The sequence below is a fragment of the Coregonus lavaretus genome (assembly GCF_964263955.1).
Source record: "Coregonus lavaretus genome assembly, contig: HAP1_SCAFFOLD_6022, whole genome shotgun sequence".
In the NCBI taxonomy this organism is placed as follows: Eukaryota; Metazoa; Chordata; class Actinopteri; order Salmoniformes; family Salmonidae; genus Coregonus; species Coregonus lavaretus.
In genome coordinates this window covers 17,220-35,650 of record NW_028166419.1, presented here as the reverse complement: position 1 = coordinate 35,650, position 18,431 = coordinate 17,220, and the positions used below count along the sequence as shown (strand labels likewise).

Sequence of the window (18,431 nt, the reverse complement as noted above, 5' to 3'; positions counted from 1 at the left end):
GGAATTACCTGGAAAGCTTTCTACTACCAAGGATTACTATTCTCAAACTATACAGCAAATGCTCTGGCAAACAAACAGAAACCTGAAAACACCATCCAACCTGGAACTGAGTGAGTAATGTTTAGTATGAAGCTATTTTTCACTTTCAAAAACCAAGAAGAAAAATTCATTACAATGATATATTTTATATTATAAGGACTGAATTCTAAGGCTACCAAGCTTAAGCTTGCTACAAAGAGATACAATTTCAATTAGCACTGACGTGTGAAGTGAGAGGTGTCAAAGCCCTTGAGCCCAACAATGGCAGGAGAGTCGTACAGTCTACCCCAACTAAATGGAGAGGCCTTAGAAGCACCCCCCCACTGTTCAGAGGTCATTAAAATACAGTACCCTCTGAATGTAAAAAACGACAAGACACGAAAAGAGTACAAATTGAAACTTCTTTTGGGGAAGCACGAGACACTTTTTGCTGATTTGTATAAAAATGGGAACATAAGCAACCTTATCTTCCACACAGACCATCCCCTGGCATGGCACAGTGCTATACTAGCACATTACCCCTCTGTTAAGAGGGGGGGTGTTAGCGACGGGTGGAAACTCAGGATACTGGACAACGAGGACTCTGAGTCGTCTAATATTAATCTCTATAAATCTGGAACCGTTTTGGTTCAAGGCAACACCAAACAGTTCCAGCTGGACTTTCACCTAATCAAAGAAATAGCTCAGCAGGAGAAGCTCTCCCTTGAGAAAGATACCCCGAGCGGGTCAGACCAGACCTCTTCATTAAATAACCCCACAGAGCAACCCCAAGCAGAAAGTCAACTTCCCAGCACAGAGTACTACTCCCTCATTGAAATGAAGGATAAATTCACCCAGCTGGAGGTAAGGCAGGTGGAGCTGGAACAGCAGGTGAACACACTCCAGTCAGCACAGACCCAGACAACAGTCCAGCACAACAACACCCCCTTAACTAGACCTGGAGAGCTGCAGGTAGAGAGAGACATGTCTGCACTCTGGACTGTGGTGAGACAACATCAACAGGAGAAAGAGCAGGAGCAGGAGAAGAACAGAGCACTAGAGGAGAGGATCAGAGTGCTGGAGGAGAAGGTGAGAACGATGACGGGTGACAGAGAACAACCCATTAGAGAGCTGGCCACCCCCGCAGAGAAGCCAGCAGAACAGCCCACCTCAGATCCTGGCCAAAGTCTCGACACCGCAGCAGAACAGTACACCCTAGACCCTGACCATAGCCTCGACATCACACCCAGACAAACAAATGAAGAACCCCAAGCCCTGGGGACCCCAACCCCTCTGAGCAACCCCCCAGTCAGACACCCTGATAGCCCTCATGACGACCCCCCCACACCCACTGAGGACATACACAAGCCACAGATTGTACTCCTTATGGACTCAAATGGGAAATACATACAAGAAAATAAACTTTTTCCAAAACACACAGTGTCTAAACTCTGGTGTCCAAACACCCAGCGCGCTCTAGCCCTTCTGTCTGAGGACCGACTAGGATCACCCAGCCACATAATAATACACACAGGCACAAATGACCTGAGAACACAGCAGGAAAGGGTGGCCACATCACTCAAGGGAGTGATAGAAAAAGCTTCTTCTACTTTCCCCAACGCACAAGCGGTTATCTCAACTCTGTTACCACGAAAAGACTTCCACCCTGCTACCATACAGCGGGTAAACGCAAGTATTTCCCGTGACTGTGCATCAAAACCAAATGTCTTCCTGGCCCACCACTCCACCCTGGACGTGAACAGCCTTTACGACCAGGTCCACCTATACAAGGCAGCAGTGCCCACCTTCGCCCGGACCCTAAAGGATATCGCCCTCAACCGCAGACCCAACACCTCACACAGGAGCAACAGATCAACAGACACCCCGCCCAGACCAGCGAGACACTCTCCCAGACCTGCGGGACCCCCCCCAGGACCTACACATAGAGGACCCCCGCAGAGAGGACCTACATCCAGACCACAGCACCATCAACCACATCTACAACCCCACCAATTAACTCCCCCCCAAGTCAACCATGCCCACACCCCATTTAGGCCCCCTCAGATCAGACCTATGCCCCTCCTACCCACCCCAAGCCCCCCACTCCCACAAAGAGGGCCTCAACATGAAAGTCACACATACGCCCAGGCCGTGAGCAGGCAAACAGGCCCAACACCCACTCTTACACTAGCCCAAGCCAATGGCATGTACCAGATGCTCAGCAGGCTCTGCTCACAATTACTGGCCTGAGGCCAAACCACACAACCAACAACATTAGACACTTTATGGAACACAAAGCCTTCACTATTTCATCCTGGAATATCCAAGGCCTGAGGTCATCTGCCTTTGGCCTAAAGAGCAGGAATCTGGACTTCACCAAAGAAATCGGAAATACAGACATTGTCATCCTACAAGAAACATGGTATAGAGGAGACGGACCCACTGGTTGCCCTCTAGGTTACAGAGAGCTGGTAGTCCCATCCACCAAACTACCAGGTGTGAAACAGGGAAGGGACTCAGGGGGTATGCTAATTTGGTATAGAGCAGACCTAACTCACTCTATTAAATTAATCAAAACAGGAACATTTTACATTTGGTTAGAAATTCAAAAGGAAATTATCTCAACTGAGAAAAATGTCCTCCTGTGTGCTACCTATATCCCCCCACTAGAATCCCTGTACTTTAATGAAGACAGTTTATCCATCCTGGAGGGGGAAATCAATCATTTCCAGACCCAGGGACATGTACTAGTCTGTGGCGACCTAAATGCCAGAACTGGACAAGAACCTGACACCCTCAGCACACAGGGGGACAAACACCTACCTGGAGGTGACAGCATTCCCTCCCCCATATGCCCCCCTAGGCACAACTACGACAACATAACCAACAAAAATGGGTCACGACTCCTGCAGCTCTGTCGCACACTGGGTATGTACATAGTCAATGGTAGGCTTCGAGGGGACTCCTATGGTAGGTACACCTATAGCTCATCTCTTGGCAGTAGTACTGTAGACTACTTTATCACTGACCTCAACCCAGAGTCTCTCAGAGCGTTCACAGTCAGCCCACTGACACCCCTATCAGACCACAGCAAAATCACAGTCTACTTGAACAGAGCAATACTCAATCATGAGGCATCAAAGCCAAAAGAACTGAATAATATTAAGAAATGCTATAGATGGAAGGAAAGTAGTGTTGAAACCTACCAAAAAACAATTAGGAAACAACAAATTCAATCCATTCTAGACAACTTCCTGGACAAAACGTTCCACTGTAATAGTGAAGGTGTAAACTTGGCAGTAGAAAACCTAAACAGTATATTTGACCTCTCAGCTTCCCTATCAAATCTAAAAATCTCTAACAGAAAACCAAAGAAAAGTAATAACAGTGATAAATGGTTTGATGAAGAATGCAAAAACCTAAGAAAGAAATTGAGAAACCTATCCAACCAAAAACATAGAGACCCAGAAAACCTGAGCCTACGCCTTCACTATGGTGAATCACTAAAACAATACAGAAATACACTACGGAAAAAGAAGGAACAGCATGTCAGAAATCAGCTTAATGTAATTGAAGAATCCATAGACTCTAACCACTTCTGGGAAAATTGGAAAACACTAAACAAACAACAACACAAAGAGCTATCTATCCAAAACGGAGATGTATGGGTAAACCACTTCTCCAATCTTTTTGGCCCTATAACAGAGAACAAACAGCAAAAAATATATACATGATCAAATGCAAATCTTAGAATCAACTATTAAAGACTACCAGAACCCACTGGATTCTCCAATTACATTGAATGAACTACAGGACAAAATACAAACCATCCAACCCAAAAAGTCCTGTGGTGTTGATGGTATCCTCAATGAAATGATAAAATACACAGACCACAAATTTCAATTAGCTATACTTAAACTCTTTAACATCATCCTTAGCTCTGGCATCTTCCCCAATATCTGGAACCAAGGACTGATCACCCCAATCCACAAAAGTGGAGACAAATTTGACCCCAATAACTACCGTGGGATATGCGTCAACAGCAACCTTGGGAAAATCCTCTGCATTATCATTAACAGCAGACTAGTTCATTTCCTCAGTGAAAACAATGTACTGAGCAAATGTCAAATTGGCTTTTTACCAAATTACCGTACGACAGACCACGTATTCACCCTGCACACCCTAATTGACAAACAAACAAACCAAAACAAAGGCAAAGTCTTCTCATGCTTTGTTGATTTCAAAAAAGCTTTTGACTCAATTTGGCATGAGGGTCTGCTATACAAATTGATGGAAAGTGGGGTTGGGGGAAAAACATACGACATTATAAAATCCATGTACACAAACAACAAGTGTGCGGTTAAAATTGGCAAAAAACACACACATTTCTTTCCACAGGGCCGTGGGGTGAGACAGGGATGCAGTTTAAGCCCCACCCTCTTCAACATATATATCAACGAATTGGCGAGGGCACTAGAACAGTCTGCAGCACCCGGCCTCACCCTACTAGAATCTGAAGTCAAATGTCTTCTGTTTGCTGACGATCTGGTGCTTCTGTCACCAACCAAGGAGGGCCTACAGCAGCACCTAGATCTTCTGCACAGATTCTGTCAGACCTGGGCCCTGACAGTAAATCTCAGTAAGACAAAAATAATGGTGTTCCAAAAAAGGTCCAGTTGCCAGGACCACAAATACAAATTCCATCTAGACACCGTTGCCCTAGAGCACACAAAAAACTATACATACCTCGGCCTAAACATCAGCGCCACAGGTAACTTCCACAAAGCTGTGAACGATCTGAGAGACAAGGCAAGAAGGGCCTTCTATGCCATCAAAAGGAACATAAAATTTGCCATACCAATTAGGATCTGGCTAAAAATACTTGAATCAGTTATAGAACCCATTGCCCTTTATGGTTCTGAGGTCTGGGGTCCGCTCACCAACCAAGAATTCACAAAATGGGACAAACACCAAATTGAGACTCTGCATGCAGAATTCTGCAAAAACATCCTCCGTGTACAACGTAAAACACCAAATAATGCATGCAGAGCAGAATTAGGCCAATACCCGCTAATTATCAAAATCCAGAAAAGAGCCGTTAAATTCTATAACCACTTAAAAGGAAGCGATTCCCAAACCTTCCATAACAAAGCCATCACCTACAGAGAGATGAACTTGGAGAAGAGTCCCCCTAAGTAAGCTTGTCCTGGGGCTCTGTTCACAAACACAAACAGACCCCACACAGCCCCAGGACAACAACAACAACAACACAATTAGACCCAACCAAATCATGAGAAAACAAAAAGAGAATTACTTGACACATTGGAAAGAACAAACAAAAAAACAGAGCAAACTAGAATGCTATTTGGCCCTAAACAGAGAGTACACAGTGGCAGAATACCTGACCACTGTGACTGACCCAAACTTAAGGAAAGCTTTGACTATGTACAGACTCAGTGAGCATAGCCTTGCTATTGAGAAAGGCCGCCGTAGGCAGACCTGGCTCTCAAGAGAAGACAGGCTATGTGCACACTGCCCACAAAATGAGGTGGAAACTGAGCTGCACTTCCTAACCTCCTGCCAAATGTATGACCATATTAGAGACACATATTTCCCTCAGATTACAGCGATCCACAAAGAATTCGAAAACAAATCCAATTCTGATAAACTCCCTTATCTACTGGGTGAAAAACCACAGTGTGCCATCACAGCTGCAAGATTTGTGACCTGTTGCCACAAGAAAAGGGCAACCAGTGAAGAACAAACACCATTGTAAATACAACCCATATTTATGTTTATTTATTTTCCCATTTGTACTTTAACTATTTGCACATTGTTACAACACTGTATATATACATAATATGACATTTGAAATGTCTTTATTCTTTTGAAACTTCTGAGTGTAATGTTTACTGTTAATATTTATTGTTTATTTCACTTTTGTTTACTATCTACTTCACTTGCTTTGGCAATGTTAACACATGTTTCCCATGCCAATAAAGCCCTTAATTGAATTGAAATTGAGAGAGAGAGAGAGAGAGAGAGAGAGAGAGAGAGAGAGAGAGAGAGAGAGAGAGAGAGAGAGAGAGAGAGAGAGAGAGAGAGAGAGAGAGAGAGAGAGAGAGAGAGAGAGAGAGAGAACATTATCAGATCCTCAGTCATTGTGGATATGGCACCCTGGGTATAGAACCCTTCAGTCAGCAAGAAGAACTAGTAGTCTGGGATATTAGGGATGACACCTGGTGGCACAGGGCACAAACAATCATCTAGGGGTGACTGAGGAGGCTGAGGAGAGGCGTGACAGAAAGCTGCAGTCTGCAGTGGTAGCAGCCATAGTGCTGTAACTTAGTTTTGGTGGCTAAAGTAAGAGTAGCAGTAGAAATAAAGTACTTCGAGAGAGAGAGAGAGAGAGAGAGAGAGAGAGAGAGAGAGAGAGAGAGAGAGATGAGAGAGAGAGAGAGAGAGAGAGAGAGAGAGAGAGAGGAGAGAGAGAGAGAGAGAGAGAGAGAGAGAGAGAGAGAGAGAGAGAGAGAGAGAGAGAGAGAGAGAGAGAGAAGCCTGGTAGTGGTGGATGGTACAGCAGGGGGTGGACACTGACTGGACAATGTGTGCCTGCATTGAATAAGACCCCAATCACCTCCTGAAAGTGGATCGATCTTCAGTGAGACCACCCTGCCTGGACGTGCTTCCCTGAACACCTGATAATTTGTCTGGGTCGAAGACACCCTTAACCCCCCTCCCTTCTATGTTTTCCACCACGCTCAGAGTACAAACCTTTCCTCCCTCAGTCAACACCCACTCAAAAAGTCAATGCATCGCTGTGTGTTTTCATTGATTGTACAAGAGGTGTCACTCCTGTTATGATGAGAGGATTAGGACATGGTAAAGATATATCCAAGGGCTTTGTGTAAGATCCAATCCATAGACAGGTGGCATTCATTTCCTTGCCTTGATCACATGGATGGAAGCCAGAGCTAGATGTCCAGTACATCCTGTAGAATATGAGTGTCCTGGACTGTGAGTGGGACTGAGGGATGATAGCCAAGAGTGTTGTGTGGAAAACTAATTTCCTCCTGCTTTTGAATAAAGATCGATCCTCCCACCACATTGTGTTAGATCGTTTACAGTCAAAAAGCTTTAACTAAGCAAGGCAGTTCCTGTTCTCCCTGTTACCCTGCCAATCCGAGTCAAGGACAAAAAAAGTTGGAACACAGGAAATGTAATTAATTAAATGTGAACGGTCACTGAGACCTTTCCTCGATGCACGGTTTGCCAATGACACAGGGTATATGGCGAGTCCATTCTTTAGACCACACGTGTCAAACTCATTCTGATGAATTAAGATCACTAATTAATAAGGAACTCCCCACACCTGGTTGTCTAGGTCTTAATTGAAAGGAAAAAACAAAATCCTGCAGACACTAGGCCCTCCATGGAATGAGTTTTATACCCCTGCTTTAGATGTGAATATAGAGCCTTGTCATGCATACAGTGTATTTTCTCCAGGCGTCTGTCACCTGTCCCTCTATCCCTGTGCAACTGTCCTCTTTTATATGACACTCATCTCACACCAATTAAGCTTATAGACATATTAAAATATCCCTATTAGTGTAATACTATTACTGTAAAACCCAAAGGAATGAACTCATTATGGACTACTGTCCTCTGTACTTGTCTGTGATTGGAGGAGCCAGAGACAAAGACCCTTGATGAACCCCAGGTCTTGTTAGACAGGTATAAAGGCAACTTAAGGTACATTGTTACTATTTTTCTGATATATCTGACTTGTAATGATGTTCAAAGTGATAATCAATTAACCTCAACTTCTGACAGACTGTGTCACATCTGCTCCTGCAACGCCCTCTACTGCTCATCCTGTGTCTCCTTGACCTGCCACACTCCCCCAGTACTCTCTCCCTCTCCCTCTCTCTCTGTGTGTGTGATTGTGTGGGCGGAGATAGGTGTGATGGAGTCAGAGCAGATCCCCACCAGCTGCAACCTGTTCCATAATCAAGACTCTATAAATACTCAGTCCTGCCACTTCCACACTGCCAGATCGTAATCTCTGCTCAGTCAGTCTACGGTTCTATCCGTTTGTTACTATTCAGATCCTGTTATCCTGTTGTGCCTGTTTTCCTTGCCTGACGCTGGTTTCCTCTCCACTACAGTTCTGCCCGCTCTGACTCTGGTCCCTGTCTCCAGTCCCACGTCTCGTCATCCTACTGCTCTGTCCTGGATTCCCCACTCTACTACTCCCTTGGATTCCCCTCCGGACCTGCTCACCCTGTCTCAACCCCCCTCGCTCCAGCCGCAGCCTCCTCACCTGGTTTCCAGCAGTTTCCCCTGACCTGCACTCCATTTTCCCCCTGTGTCTCAATAAATACCTTGGTTACTTCATCCCAGTGTCCTCGTCTGAGTCTGCTCTTGGGTTCCCCTGCTCCACTCTGCGTAACATACTGTATGTTTGTATTTACTGTTCAATCACGTAAAGCAGCGAGTGATAGTTGTGTTTGTTTTGATTGGTCTTGCATTTATTGTATTGTGTTGATGTTATTTTGCTTTATGTTGTATTGAATTGTGTGTTCATGTTCACAAGGCTCCCTTGAGAATGAGACCCTGGTTTCAATGGTGACCCCCCCCCCCCCCATCTAAATAAAAGTAAAATAAAATAATGTTTAAAAATAATAATAATAATAATGGATACTGGTTTCTTCTCCTGCATCGCTCTCTAGTGGTATCTCCTAGACATACAATATGAGACATTCAAGATGAGGCATTCAAGATGAGACACTCAAGATGATATTTTCAAGATGAGGCACTCAAGATGAGTCATTCAAGATGAGGTACTCAAGATGAGTCATTCAAGATGAGGCACTCAAGATGAAAAATTCAAGAAGACATACAAGATGGCATGTGTCTTTTGCAATTGACAGTAACATTTTAATGGGCTACACAGAAAACCCCGGCCCCTTTTGATATCAAAATGATGCAAGACAACCCTACGTTCACAAGAAGAAAAAAAACTTTATTCATTTTCATAATTACAAACAATTTCAAAAGTAACCTAAATAATTAAATTACTTCAAACTAATATAGATTTGCTCATTGCAAATAATCCAACTGAAAATATATACCAAGCTCTGTTACATTTTCCAAACAAGCAAAATATACAGGAGCAAAAACTGAAAAAAATAACTCACATTTTTGCTACTGCCGCAGCCCAGAAAGAAACAAAATCAAGAAGCAACAATGATTTGTAAATACGTGACAAATGTTCCTTGTATTATATGCACAAGAAAAAAGAAAACATAATAATTGCACATCATTCCCTTATTATTGCATCAGTTGCATTTTAGTCTGTTTCAGTAGGTGTGTATACTCAGTCATATACGCCAGTGTAAATACAGTTTCAATACACTGTAACAACAGATGGATATTGAAGTTATTGAAATCACATTGGCATCACTATTTCAACAATTCAATATTCCTGCCTAGTCTGAATGCAATCCATGATGAGAAGCAGAACAGTTCTAAAAAGCGAGCTTGCCAAAGAAAATATACATTTTAACTTGTTTAAATGACAAACATTCCATTGAATTACAAGCTATGACAAATGTGTAAATTAAACGAATAACACAAACCCATAATATCAAGGCTAGCACTACTACTTAAGTTTAACATCAAAATGTAAGTATTATTGCAGAATAATAATCAACTATGCATCGTTCAGTACATCAGTACAGCATTTGGTCCATTGACATATCACGTTTATATGATGAAAGCGATTGAAATTAGACCCAAAGTCAGGCTCAGCATATTGAAACCAAAACAGGGAGTTAGATGAAACTAGCCAATCTTACAGAATGAAAATCCACACCAAGATGGTTTTTACTGTACTTGAAACCAGTTGGACAGTGAATGAATGACCTGTGTTGAGAGGATAACATTCAACGGCTGTTCATAGGCATCAATGCTGAATATGACCTCAGCCCAAGCTTGCAAACATGACATGTCACAACCGCCTATACTTTGAATAAGCTTGAGAATTGTTATGAAGGGAATCTTACATGTTTAATCCAAGCAAATATAGCCCAAACCTACCCTGAAATCCAATACAGTACACACAAAAAATTCTAGCTTAAATATCCTGATCAACGAAAAAAGTCATTATAATGCACCAAGAAACCATAAATAGAATTGCAATTTTTTGTTTTTTAAATCATCACTTAAAATGAGCAACATGACTTTGTCATTTAATCTGTTGACATCGTCGTAAAAGCATAATGACATTCAAAACCTAAAGCATTAAATAATAAACAATACTATAATAAAAATAACATGATGGATGAACAATCGCGAAAGTGGCGGCATGGGAGTAGACACGTCCGCCCAGGCCCCACGGGTTCCCCCATGAACCCCAGAACATTCCATGGCCCATAAACATTTGGCTCCATCCAAAAACCTGTGGCCACGTCCCAATAATATCAAACAGCTTCCTCCCCTGGTCTCCTTTCCTTCAAGAGTAGTACATTGAAGCCTTTTTTACCTATCGTGGACATGGGAGTGAAGGAGACGATGAAAGGAAGCCAGCTAAGAGAATTTGGACACAGCAATAGTCTTAAGTCCAACTGATTCCTCACATACTAGAGGCAGTCCACAGTATAATGAAGAATTTAATTGTCTATTGCATGAGCGTAGCATAGCTGACTATGTGGTCACCCACAGTAGTCTTGGTTAAGAAATCGAGTTAACAATCATTTTAGTTTTCAGTCAGTTAGGATACAGTTTTTAGCCACTGATGATTCTTTTCTTGAGTAATTTCCTTTCATGCTTCTAAAGTACTATTAATAGGGTTCCTGGAGGTTGTGAGGGAGAGTTATTCATTTGGGGTAGTTGTAGGACTAGACGTGAATGGCAAAAAAAGGTCATGAAAATACTTGCGGAAAAGGTTTGGAGCGGTGGAGGCTGGTGGGAGGAGCTGTAGGAGGACGGGCTCATTGTAATGGCTGGAATGGAATTAATGGAACAGTAGCAAACACATCAAAGATATGGAAACCACACCTTTGACTCCGTTCCATTAATTCCATTCCAGCCATTACAATGAGCCGTCCTCTTATAGCTCCTCCCACCAGCCCTAACATAGCAACACCATATGTAGGAACACATACACCGAACTGGAATACTCAAATACATACAATACATTACTGAACACATGCAGTATAAGTCATAATGTAAAATACAGGAAATGAACATAGAAAGGAGGGCTCTAGGAGTGATACCATTGGCTCAAAGGGGTCATGTGATGCAGCAAAGAGTTATGGGTAGAGATCAGATTAGTACGTAGATCATTTTAAGGATCCGAATAATGGTAAAAATAGAATGATTTAATTTAGATAAAAATACCTCTTTTCAAAAGAGCATCATGAAGTAATCATTGGGCTACATCCCACCATACTGTGCCGATAGCATCACCCAGCACCTAGAAAATGAAACAGTAGCAATTTTTTCCAATGTTTTCACACTTTTACATTTTTTTTTGTAAAAAAATGTCAAACTGATATTGAAATCCTATTTTTGTAACACTAACAGAGATAGAGATAGAGAGAGATAATGCAGAATAACACAATTTGATCCTAATGAACATTCAACATGCTTCAACACTTGTCTAAAGGTCTAAAATCAATGAAAACAAAGACATTTCTTATTTTTCAGTTTCTCTGAAAGCAACAACTCCCTTATTAGAGAGCGATCATGGTAGTAAGCTGGAGGGTCGAGGGAGTTCTTATCAGAGCCAGATCCATTAGTCTAGAGGGCATCATCATCAGGAGTTCGGTAGGAACATCATGTCTTCAGTGGTCAGGAGATGGAGGGAGCGGAGCAGAGTGAGTGGAGGCCGGCCAGGCTGGGTCCTCAGGATGTCGTCATGGAGGATGGGTCATTCCACATGGCCGCCACGTCTCTGAACCTGCCACAGGGCATGATGGGAAAGAGAGTACATATTTGTTTCTGTCAAATACTTCACCTGAAGATAATGTAATAACAACAAACAGATTATCCCCCAGGACAACAGGTGAACTATTGACCCCTTTGTCAATCGTTATGTGTGTGTGTGTGTGTGTCAGGACTCTGACCTTGCGTTGATGAGGTACTGTGCCAGACTGATGTTGGCGGGGGTTCCTGTGATGGTGATCTGGCGCTCCGATGACCCTTCCATGGCGTTAGCAATTTTGATCTGCGCCCCAGACATCTGACGGATCTCGTTGATTTTGGTTCCCTGGCGCCCGATTATGCAGCCTATTAGCTGGGAAGAAGAGGCGGAAGGACTTAAAACAGGGGAATAGCAAAGTCTGAACGGAATGCATACAAAGTCATACGCACCATGACACACTGACCCCTTTCTTCTATTTGTCTCTTTTTACAAATATATCCATGGTGGTACATTTTTGTTCAACTATTTAGTGACTATTAGTCAAATCCCCTTACCCATTCCCTTACATGGCAATAGATGACAAATGTAAAATGAAAAGCTCCATGGTCCCCATACTCACATCATTGGGAATGGTGAGTTCATGAGTACTGGCCTGGTTACTGGCATCCAGACCTGCTATAAGGGTGAGAGAGAGAGAGAGAGAGGGGGGACACGGCATAAAATAGAGTTTTGCACGGGAGGGTGACGTCCGCTGTGAGTGACAGTTAGCTTTGGTGACCTATAGCCGGAACCCTGATTGGAGTTGCTTCTGCAGAGGTCTTGAGAGAGCAGGCTGTGGCTTCTCCTTCTCTCTTGAAAAGGGGGTTCATTCTCAAACCAGAGGAGATTTACCCACTGACCCAGATAAAACTAACTTGGAAGGACCAAAATCTTCAAGGCGCTACAAAAGCAAATTAAGAAAATATATATATACATATATTTTATAAACTACAAATAAAACATAAACGTCAACAAGAGCAACCACCAGGTGGCCATGTCACTGGAAGCGCACAAAGAACGACAGGAAGAGAAAGAACAAAGAAGACAGATAGAGGAAGAGAGAGAGAAAGAGGAGGAAGTGTGTGTGTGTGTCTCTACAGGTAAAAAAGAGAAGGAGATTTGGTAGAGGGTGGTTCTCGTGTAGGTGGGTACGTACCGGGGAAGGCAGGGGTGGTCTGTCCAAGGGGATTAAAGGGGGTTTGCTGCATAGCCAACTGGTGGAGCTTGGTCAACTGCTGAGGGGGGTAGGAGGGACAGCAGAGCTATGAGGGCATCGTTAAAACACACACACACACACAGGTCAGGTCTGTCACCAAGAAACACTACAAGAAGAAAGACAGGATTCAGGAGAAGCAGTGACACAGATAGGAGGAGGAGAGAGAGAGAGAGAGAGAGAGAGAGAGAGAGAGGAAGAGAAAAGGAAACTCATAGAGGACTTGGCCCGAGTCGGTGAAGAAAGAATGTCTCTGTGTGTTTGGATGGTGCCATGTGAAATTTTGTTCATGGATGTCTGTGTCTGAAACACTTGGACCCAATGTGGCGTTATAAAACATACCATATCCATTTGACTACGTTGAGGTATTCCTTGAAATTGACCTCCTCCTCCCTGAAGAAATATTGCATTAGTACGACTTAATTTTCACGTTCCTCACTTGAGCAACCGGTATCCTTATTATTCTGAGTGACGGATAAGGAAATAACTGTTTTATTTCTGTATCCCTCTGCTAGTTGTTCTACAGGCCAAGTTCTATGAAGTTTGGCTCCAAATGGAGGACAGAGGTTGTGAGTAATTTCAGATTTGAAAGAGACAGAAATTACTTTTCAGAATTGGTAGTATTAATATTATGGGTTAATATTAATAGGATTGGACAGAGAGACTAGAGTGTAGAGAGAAGACTGCATCATGGGGTTAGAACTCACGTCAGGGTGAGGGATGGCGTATTGTCCCTGAATGGTGTAAGCCTGGAAGGAGAGGAGGGAGAAACATACAACGCTATTAGAATCTTCTGATGGAAGCGGCTAAGTCAGCGTTTCCCCAAATTCGGTCCTTGGGACCTCAAGGGGTGCACATTTTGATTTTTGCCCTAACACTACACAGCTGATTCAAATGATCAACGCTGGATGATTAGTTTATTATTTAAATCATCTGTGTAGTGCTAGGACAAAAATCTAAACGTGCACCCCTTGGGGTCCCGAGGACTGAGTTTGGGAAAGTCCTAGTCCATGTACTTCCACTATACCTCCACTAGGGGCAGTAGTAGTCTACATCCATGAGCCCACATCTATCAGAGTCATATTCACTGATTCTAGTCACTTGACAACTCTTTCAGTATTCTCTTAGCAGGGTTGGGTCAATTCCATTTCAATTCCAGTCAATGCAGAAAGTAAACCATAGTCCAATTCCACATTTCCCTCATTGAAAAGCATTGAAATTGGAATTTCAGTGTACTTCCTGAATTGACTGGAATTGAAATGGAATAGACCCCAACCCTGTCTTACTTAGTATTATCTCTTATGGCAATCAAGTTAAATTCATGTCAAAATTAAACATACAGCGCTAGCAAAAAAAGATCTATGAGCAACCTTGAAAAACTGTTCAGATATCATATCCCTTGTATTGAGTTGAATATTGAACATAACTGTCTACTTCAGTCTCTGACCACTTATGTGGCTCCATTTTTTCAAGTCACCATTTGTGAAACTTGAGATAATGCCATACTACAGGCAATTATTCATAAAGAAATGTGATATAATATCTGTTTGGAGGGAGTTGGACAAACAATGGGAGCTTGCACACAAATACTTTGCTGACGTACTAAACATGTTACAGATATTTTTCTTGGGTAGTAGGGCGATGTTAATTGTTTGAAAGAAACAAAGTGGTAGGCTTACAACCTCTTATTTTAATTTTATTTACAATAATAACTGCTCTCTTTAATCATGTTGCAAGGTCCTCCATTGTCCTCTAGACTCCCTCTCTAGTTCTTCACCCCTCACATCAATCAGGTTCAGGTTAACTTCACTGGCTGAGAACAGCCAGGTGGGAGTGGCTACGGTGAGGGTTGGGGAGAGATGTGATTGGAGGAAGGAGTCGAGGACCCCCTGTCAGGGGAATGTGATTGGACCTAATTGATGTGTGCTCATCGGGGTTCACAGCGTGGTAATGGGGTCAGAACTGGGCTGAATTCCATTTCAACACCAGCCAGCACAGAAACTCCATCCAACATCAAATTAGATTTGTATAGTTTTTTAAATAAATAATATATATATATGTTTAGGATGAAGTCCTGAGTCAACTGGCGCTGAAATGGCAGCTAGCCCAGTTCTGATGGTGGTAGTGGTGATGATATCATGCTAGCAGAGGCAGTGGTGGTGGTGAGGAGATGAGTGATAAAACCTGGAAGTGACACTAACAGGCAGTGGCTGGTGCTGCAGTAAGAGGCTGAGGTTGGCGGTGGAGGCCCCCAGCGGGTCGGCTCTTACCTGGCCACCTGAAAAAATGATGGGGGTGGAGGCAGGCTTGGGGCGGTAGGGGATAGTGGCACCTTTCGGTGGGGACTGAGGAGAGGGAGGAGAGGGGAAGAGGGGAAGAGAGAGTGTTAGAGCAGTGGGGTGGGGGAATAAAGTAAAGAGAGAGAGAGAGAGAGAGAGAGAGAGAGAGAGAGAGAGAGAGAGAGAGAGAGAGAGAGAGAGAGAAGAGAGAGAGAGGAGAGAGAGAGAGGAGAAGAGAGAGAAGAGAAGAGAAGAGAAGAGAAGAGAAGAGAAGAGAAGAAAGAGAAGAGAAGAGGAAGAGGAAGAGAAGAGAAGAGAAGAGAAGAGGAGAGGAGAAGAGAAGAGAAGAGAAGAGAAGAGAAGAGAAGAGAAGAGAAGAGAAGAGAAGAGAAGAGAAGAGAAGAGAAGAGAAGAGAAGAGGAGAGGAGAGGAGAGGAGAGGAGAGGAGAGGAGAGGAGAGGAAGAGAGGAGAAGAGAAGAGAAGAGAAGAGAAGAGAGAGAGAAGAGAAGAGAAGAGAAGAGAAGAGAAGAGAAGAGAAGAGAAGAGAAGAGAAGAGAAGAGAAGAGAAGACAGGAAGAGGTTTTGTAGACTGAGGGACAGTGCCTTGGGAGAAGACAGTCTGTGACACTCACTACATCACACTGTTGTTCTTTACTGTGGATGCATGCAGCGACATAAAATAGGTGTTGTGTATAGAGCACACTGACAACTGAAATCACATTATTTTACCTCATAGGTAGGCTATTTCATTGCAACCTGGGAAGTCATCATCTACAACATTGTCATAATCATTTTGTCCCATGGTCTATACCGACCAAGATCCTAATTCCTCCCTTAGATGTTCGAGATGGTAAAAACAATTGTACATCCACGTTGTATGTTCTAGCTGATTCCTAAGGTCTGTGTGAATGTATTTTTCCTGTGTATTTCTGGGTGGACTGAATCAGACCCTCCTCCTTCATCCCTCCATACTCTACCTCTAGCATGACCACACAGATCTGCTTGACACACTGGATAATGGCTTCCGGGGCCCCTGAGATGGTGACTGCTCGTTCAGTGGAGTTGGGCAGCATGTCCCCTGCTACCTGTACCTGAGCACCTGTGGACTGAAGTGGGAGGACTGTTATTAAGCATGTGTACTGTGGAAGGTGCAATGAAAAATAGCTGGTCCTCAATCCGGATAGGAATGATTCCTCTACAAACTACTGTTATCAATAGTAAAAAGAATGTACTGGCTGTATATGTATTTTTTGCCAATTAATCATTAACTAACTAATAAATTGTCAAGCAAATTCAATCAATCATTATCACTAATTATGCAATTTTCTACCTCTCTCATTTCTTTGATCTTGGAGCCTCCTTTCCCTATGAGGGAGCCACATTGGCTGGCTGGGACCACCAGACGCAGGGTGACAGGAGGCTTGCTGGTGGCTGGACTGTTGCTCATGGAGTTGATTATATCCTGGGAAGAAATCATAAAGATCATATTAGTATAAAAGTATTGTATTAAAATACCTGGTTTAACAGGTAACATTGTACATTTAAGCATGACCAAGAGGAGATCGAGGGAAATATGTATGCTAGATACCTCTTCGAACTTGTATGCGATCATGGCGAAGGCCTTGAAGATGGCATCTGTGGGTCCGGTGATGGTAACTATCCGCTCTGGGCAGTTTCCCTCAGAGATGTTGATACGTGCACCGCTCTGTGGATCAAACAGTAGACACAGTTATAGAAATAAAGTAGATCATTAAGTATTAAATAAAATACTATCCATTTACCATGCATACTTAAACTGGGTAAGGTGCATTATGGGATACATACTGCGCTTACCTCTTCACGCATCTTCTTCACTGTCTCTCCTTTCTGAAAAGACAGACAACAGACAGACAACAGACAGACAACAGACAGACAACAGACAGACAACAGACAGATAGCAGTTAAAACATCGGAGAGATTTTGTTTAGAATACTCATCTTAAAACAGTTTGTAATATTCATATGATTGTGATGTGTTTATGAACATGATAGTTACCTTTCCAATGATGCTTCCAACCTCCTGCAAAGAGACAGAGGTTCAACAATAGTTAGCATCAACGTCCAATTCAATACATGACAGAAACTATCCCAAAAACCTTGAATAGCGACCTCTCCTTGTCTCCCTCACAACCACAGATCTAAAAACACTTGATAGCCAACGGTGGTCGTGAAGGAGATAAGGAGATAACGAAAGGAAGCCATATGAGGGTATTGGAACCAAAGTAAAGGAAACTATCTGAGAGTATTGGAACTGTACCTTGCCGTGCATCAGGAGCCTGATGGTGAGGGTGACGTTGAGGCCTCCTTCGCCTGGCTGCTGCACCTTGGGTGGTTCCATGTTGGGATTGGATGTGAAGGAAGGGGTGTGGTCACGTAAAAGAAGAGTCCCAGGGCCAATGAGAGTGTGATGGAACAGCCAGCCAACCAGTCACCTGCAAGACAAGAAGGATGAGACACGCCCACTCAATATCAGGCCCACTGGAAACAGAGGTACCAAACTACCACTGGATATCATTGATGGATTGAACCAGCTCATGGATACCATTCGAGTTCTGTTCAGACAGGAAGAGTTTTATAGACTGAGGGGCGGACAGTGCTTTGGCAGAGGACAATCTATAACTCACTACAGATCTGGGATCTTAATTTGACCTATATTGTCACAGCAAAAGAATCCCGCAGCAACAGGATTTTAACGTTTAGTCCATAATGTTGCTTGATCAGTGGTTAGACTATTAGCTGGACAAAAGTAGGCTACATGAAAAGTGCAATACTGTTAATATAACAGTGTGTTAGTGTGGGTTTTCAGTGAATTTATGTAAATTATTAAGCTCATCTGCATTTCAGAGCAACAAAAGGGTGATCAAATTAAGATCCTACACCTGTACATCATAAAAGTGTAGGGACAGGGACACCA

The 18,431-nt window shown here is 43.1% G+C and overlaps 1 protein-coding gene across 2 annotated transcripts; it reads right to left on the bottom strand.

Annotated features, from left to right (window-relative positions):
- Nucleotides 1-11,928: 11,928 nt before the first annotated feature.
- Nucleotides 11,929-17,855, bottom strand: LOC311114745 (poly(rC)-binding protein 3-like; the record flags this gene model as incomplete). Of its 2 annotated transcripts, none has more annotated exons than XM_084189981.1 (12): nucleotides 11,929-11,983; nucleotides 12,150-12,319; nucleotides 12,567-12,619; nucleotides 13,143-13,218; nucleotides 13,907-13,948; nucleotides 15,401-15,544; nucleotides 16,457-16,585; nucleotides 16,810-16,941; nucleotides 17,068-17,184; nucleotides 17,313-17,345; nucleotides 17,514-17,537; nucleotides 17,775-17,855. In XM_084189981.1, 12 exons carry the CDS (start codon nucleotides 17,853-17,855, stop codon nucleotides 11,929-11,931), a joined length of 1,056 nt encoding a protein of 351 aa, XP_084046107.1. The 2 variants fall into 2 exon arrangements, with proteins under 2 accessions (XP_084046107.1, XP_084046108.1); XM_084189982.1 differs by having other exon boundaries at nucleotides 13,143-13,221; nucleotides 15,470-15,544.
- Nucleotides 17,856-18,431: the final 576 nt, after the last annotated feature.